This window comes from Odocoileus virginianus, chromosome 10 (genome assembly GCF_023699985.2).
Source record: "Odocoileus virginianus isolate 20LAN1187 ecotype Illinois chromosome 10, Ovbor_1.2, whole genome shotgun sequence".
Classification (NCBI taxonomy): domain Eukaryota; kingdom Metazoa; phylum Chordata; class Mammalia; order Artiodactyla; family Cervidae; genus Odocoileus; species Odocoileus virginianus.
In genome coordinates this window covers 3,927,513-3,931,820 of record NC_069683.1, presented here as the reverse complement: position 1 = coordinate 3,931,820, position 4,308 = coordinate 3,927,513, and the positions used below count along the sequence as shown (strand labels likewise).

The window sequence follows — 4,308 nt, the reverse complement described above, 5'->3', positions numbered from 1 at the left end:
TTTTCCTTTTGTGGTAACACATTCTTAATAAAGTAAATCAGAGTACATTAATGAAAGGACAAATAAATAAAATACATAAGTCTAAGATAAAGAGACTCTGGTTCACATTTTGATTTAATTCCCCCAAATTTTCACTTTGAATGCTAGAATGAATCAAAATAACTGGGGTAGTGTTTATAACCTTTTAAAAATTGTCTGTTCAAACAGCTACGGTAGCACTAATGTATAAGGAATCTGTTCATTTGTTGTGTGTTAGTCACTCAGTCATGTCTGACTCTTTGCAACCCCATGGACTGTAGCCCACCAGGCTCCTCTGTCCATGGAAATCTCCAAGCAGGAATACTGGAGTGGATAGCCATTCCCTTCTCCAGGGGGTTTTCCCCACCCAGGGATTGAACCCAGTTCTCCCGCATTGCAGGCAGATTCTCTATCATGAGCTACCAGAGAAGCCCTGAGTAAGTACAAAAGATGAAGCATTTTGCTAGCACAGAGTTCCTGCAAAATACTGGATCTGTGTATACAAGCTGATGAAGAAGGCAAGATATACATGACGAAAGGTCAGTTAACCCTAGAGTGTATCAGTCGTCTCTAACCTAGGTTATCATTGCTATGAATTTTCAAAATATTTATGTCACTTTAGTAAATGACTGTATACACATAATCCTTCAAGCTAGGCTTCAGCAGTACTTGAATCAAGAACATTCAGATTATAAGCTGGGTTTAGAAAAGGCAGAGGAACAAAAGATCAAATTGCCAAGGGAAATTCCAGGAAAAAAAACACATCTATTTCTGCTTCATTGATTAACTGAAAGCCTTTGCCTATGTGGATCACAACAAATTGTGGAAAATTTTTAAAGAGATGATAACACCAGACCACCTGACCAGTCTCCTTAGAAACCTGTATGAGATTTAACAAGGAACAGTTAGAACCTTACACGGAACAACTGACTGGACCAGTGTTGGGGAAGAAGTACAACAAGGCTGCGTATTATCATCCTCTTTAACTTATATGCAGAGCACATCATGTGAAATGCCAAGCTGAATGTTACAAGCTGCAATCAAGATTGCTGGGAGACATATCAACAACCTCAGATAATAAGCAGATGATACCACTCTAATGGCAGAAAGCAAAGAACTAAAGAGCCTCTTGATGAGGGTGAAAAAGGAGAGTGAAAAAGCTGGTTTAAAACTCAACATTCAAAAAATAAAGATCATGGCATCCAGTCCCATCATTTCATGGCAACTAGAAGAAAAAGTAGAAACAGTGACAGATTTTCTCTTCTTGGGCTCCAAAATCACTGCAGACAGTGACTTCAGCCATGAAATTAAAAGATGTTTGCTCCTTGGAAGAAAAGCTATGACAAACCTAGATAGTGTATTAAAAAGCAAAGACGTCACTTTACTGACAAAGGTCCATATAGTCAAAGCTGTGGTTTTTCCAGTAGTCATGTATGGATGTGAGAGTTGGACCATAAAGAAAGCTGAGTGCCAAAGAATTGATTCTTTCAGATTGTGATGCTGGAAAAGACTTTTGTGTGTCCCTTGGTCTGCAAGGAGATCAAACCAGCCAATCCTAAAGGAAATCAACCCTGAATATTCAGTGGAAGGACTGATGCTGAGGCTGAAGCCCCAATACTTTGGCCACCTGGTGTGAAGAGCAGACTCAATGGAAAAGACCCTGATGCTGGGAACGATTGAGGGCCAAAAGAGAAGAGGGTAGCAGAGGTGGGATAGCATTACTGACTCAATGGACATGAACTTGGGCAAACTCTGGCAGGTAGTGAGGGATAGGGTGGTATGGTGTGTGGCAGTCCCTGGAGTGTCAAAGAGTCAGACACAACTTAGTGATTGAAAAACAGCAACAACAAGAATATGGCCAAATAACTCATTTTTCTTGACTCTGCTAATCCTAAATAAACTTTTATCAGGAGGCCAACATAAACCAAAACCAACTATAGTGTGTGACTCTGTCAGGGGAGACTCAGAGTTAGCCAGTAGTCTTCTCATAGTTCTTAATTTAAATATCTTCCAAAATCCACACTGTATCTTTGAGATAGAAGATATTAACTCAATCGGACTGATTTAATTCTGAGAGGCATACTTTATTTTCTATATTGCATATGTTCTTGAAATAACTTGTTCTGTTAAAATCATAAGCTTATTCACTTTCTTGCCTCTTGTCTAATCTACATGTTATTCATGGTTTAGTATTCTTTACTTTTAGTATAGTGCCTGCTTGAACATATATATCACTAATTTTTATTCCATTGTACTCCATTTTTACTAATAAATGCTTTTTTAACCTCTTCAAGTCTGAATTTGACCAAAAATTTGATATGATTTTCCTTATTTCTAAATAATATAGATTCCAATATGATCTTGAAAATCACTTGAGACTTAATCATCTGACTACCATGTTTATTCAGGTGAAGTGGAAAAGAGTACTGGGATATATGAAAGGAAGCATTTTATCCTGAAAAAGATGAAACAATATGGTAAACATTTGTATTTTTGATGCTTTCATTGGACTGACAGAGCATTATAAAATGATTTTGAACCCACATTTTCAACTTGTATTAAGATATTAGTTGGGAATTTTGCATCGATTAGTAAAAGTTCTCCTCAGAGCATCTTTTACTTCTTTGTTTCTTAGACCATAGATCAACGGATTGAGCATGGGGATCACCAGAGTGTAAAACACAGAGGCCATTTTATCAACAGCAAAGGCATGGCTGGATTTGGGTTGCAGGTACATAAACAGTAATGTTCCATAGAACATGACCACCACAGTCAGATGGGAACTGCAGGTAGAGAAGGCTTTGTACCTCCCCCTAATTGAGTTCATTCTGAGAATGGCCAAGAGAATGAACATGTAGGACACAAGAACCATCAAGAGGGAACAGAGCAAATTGCAGCCTGAAAAGATCAAGATGATCAATTCTAACTCATGTGTGTCAGAGCAGAGCAGTGATATTAGGGGGACAGAGTCACAGTAAAAATAAGTGATGACATTAGAGCCACAGAAGGACAATTTAAATGATTTAATGGTGAGAAATAGTGACACGAAGATGCTGTAGAGGTAGGGAGGGAGCACCAGCCCCCAACACACTTTCTGTGCCATGATGACCACGTAGAGAAGAGGTTTGCAGATGGCTACATAGCGGTCATAAGCCATTGCTGATAGAATGAAGAGTTCAGTGATAATAAAAATCTCAAAGAACGCCAGTTGGGTGGCACACCAATTGTAGGAAATCGTATTTTTGTGCACCAAAAAGTTGACCATCATTTTTGGGCCAATAACAGTGGAGTAACCAAGATCAGTAATTGACAAATGTCTAAGGAAAAAGTACATAGGAGTGTGTAGCTTGGAGTCCAAATGGGTCAGGATAATCATGCCCAGATTGCCTGTCACTGTGACCAAGTAGATGACCAGGAAGATTCCAAAGAGAGGCGCCTGCAGCTCAGGGCTGTCTGTGAGCCCCGTGAGAACAAATTCAGTCACCTTGTGCTTGGCAGTATGATTGTGTTTCTCCATGGGGTCCATCTTTGTTACCTGGGTATAAAATCAATACTTTTTATTTGCAATGCTATCATCTAGGAGAATTTAATACATGATATGTGAGTCATTTTCTTTGTCTAAAATTATAAACACAGATTCATCTTCCCATCAGGTCAAGACCACACCTACCTATATTCACATTGTAATGTAAGTGCATAATGATCAGCTTTTTAAATTGTTATGTAAGTTCTGATATTAACCTTTTCATTGCTGAGACAATAGATTTCAAAGATACACATCTCAAATAAACATATTTCTAGCTAAACAATTAGATAAGTAGCTGGGCTGTCTTATCCATGAAATTCCCCTTTGAGAAAGCCCTGAATGATATAAGTAACTGCCAGCTTGATTGACCCTACTTTTCCCTTTCTGAATTGAATAATTCCTGCTCTTATGTTTTAAATTAACCAATAATAATTTACTGTAGGCGCCTCACCCTTGATCACAATAAAAGCAGAACCACGCTGCCCTCTCTTACTCTCATTCTTTCTCTCTTCCTCGCCTCAACCTCTCTGTGTGGCCTTGGGTGTGTCATGCACCCTCCAGAATGTGAGTAACAAGACTTTATTTTCAAGGTTACCTGATACCGAGATGCATCTTGCAATCATAAAAGAGTCACAAGTGCTGGCCCAGCCACAGCACTAGCTCTGACCAGGGAAATATCTGTGCAGCTCACCACAAATAATAGGGCCCACTCGAGTGCCCACAGGCAGTTCTGGTTGATAGACTCACTATCAACAGGCTGAGAT

The 4,308-nt window shown here is 39.1% G+C and overlaps 1 protein-coding gene across 1 annotated transcript; it reads right to left on the bottom strand.

Moving 5' to 3' along the window:
- Positions 1-923: 923 nt before the first annotated feature.
- Positions 924-3,544, bottom strand: LOC110144568 (olfactory receptor 8K1-like). The gene is made up of 2 exons (XM_020904510.2): positions 2,595-3,544; positions 924-1,044 (listed from the first exon to the last, which is right to left on the bottom strand). Exons 1-2 carry the CDS (start codon positions 3,542-3,544, stop codon positions 924-926), a joined length of 1,071 nt encoding a protein of 356 aa, XP_020760169.2.
- Positions 3,545-4,308: the final 764 nt, after the last annotated feature.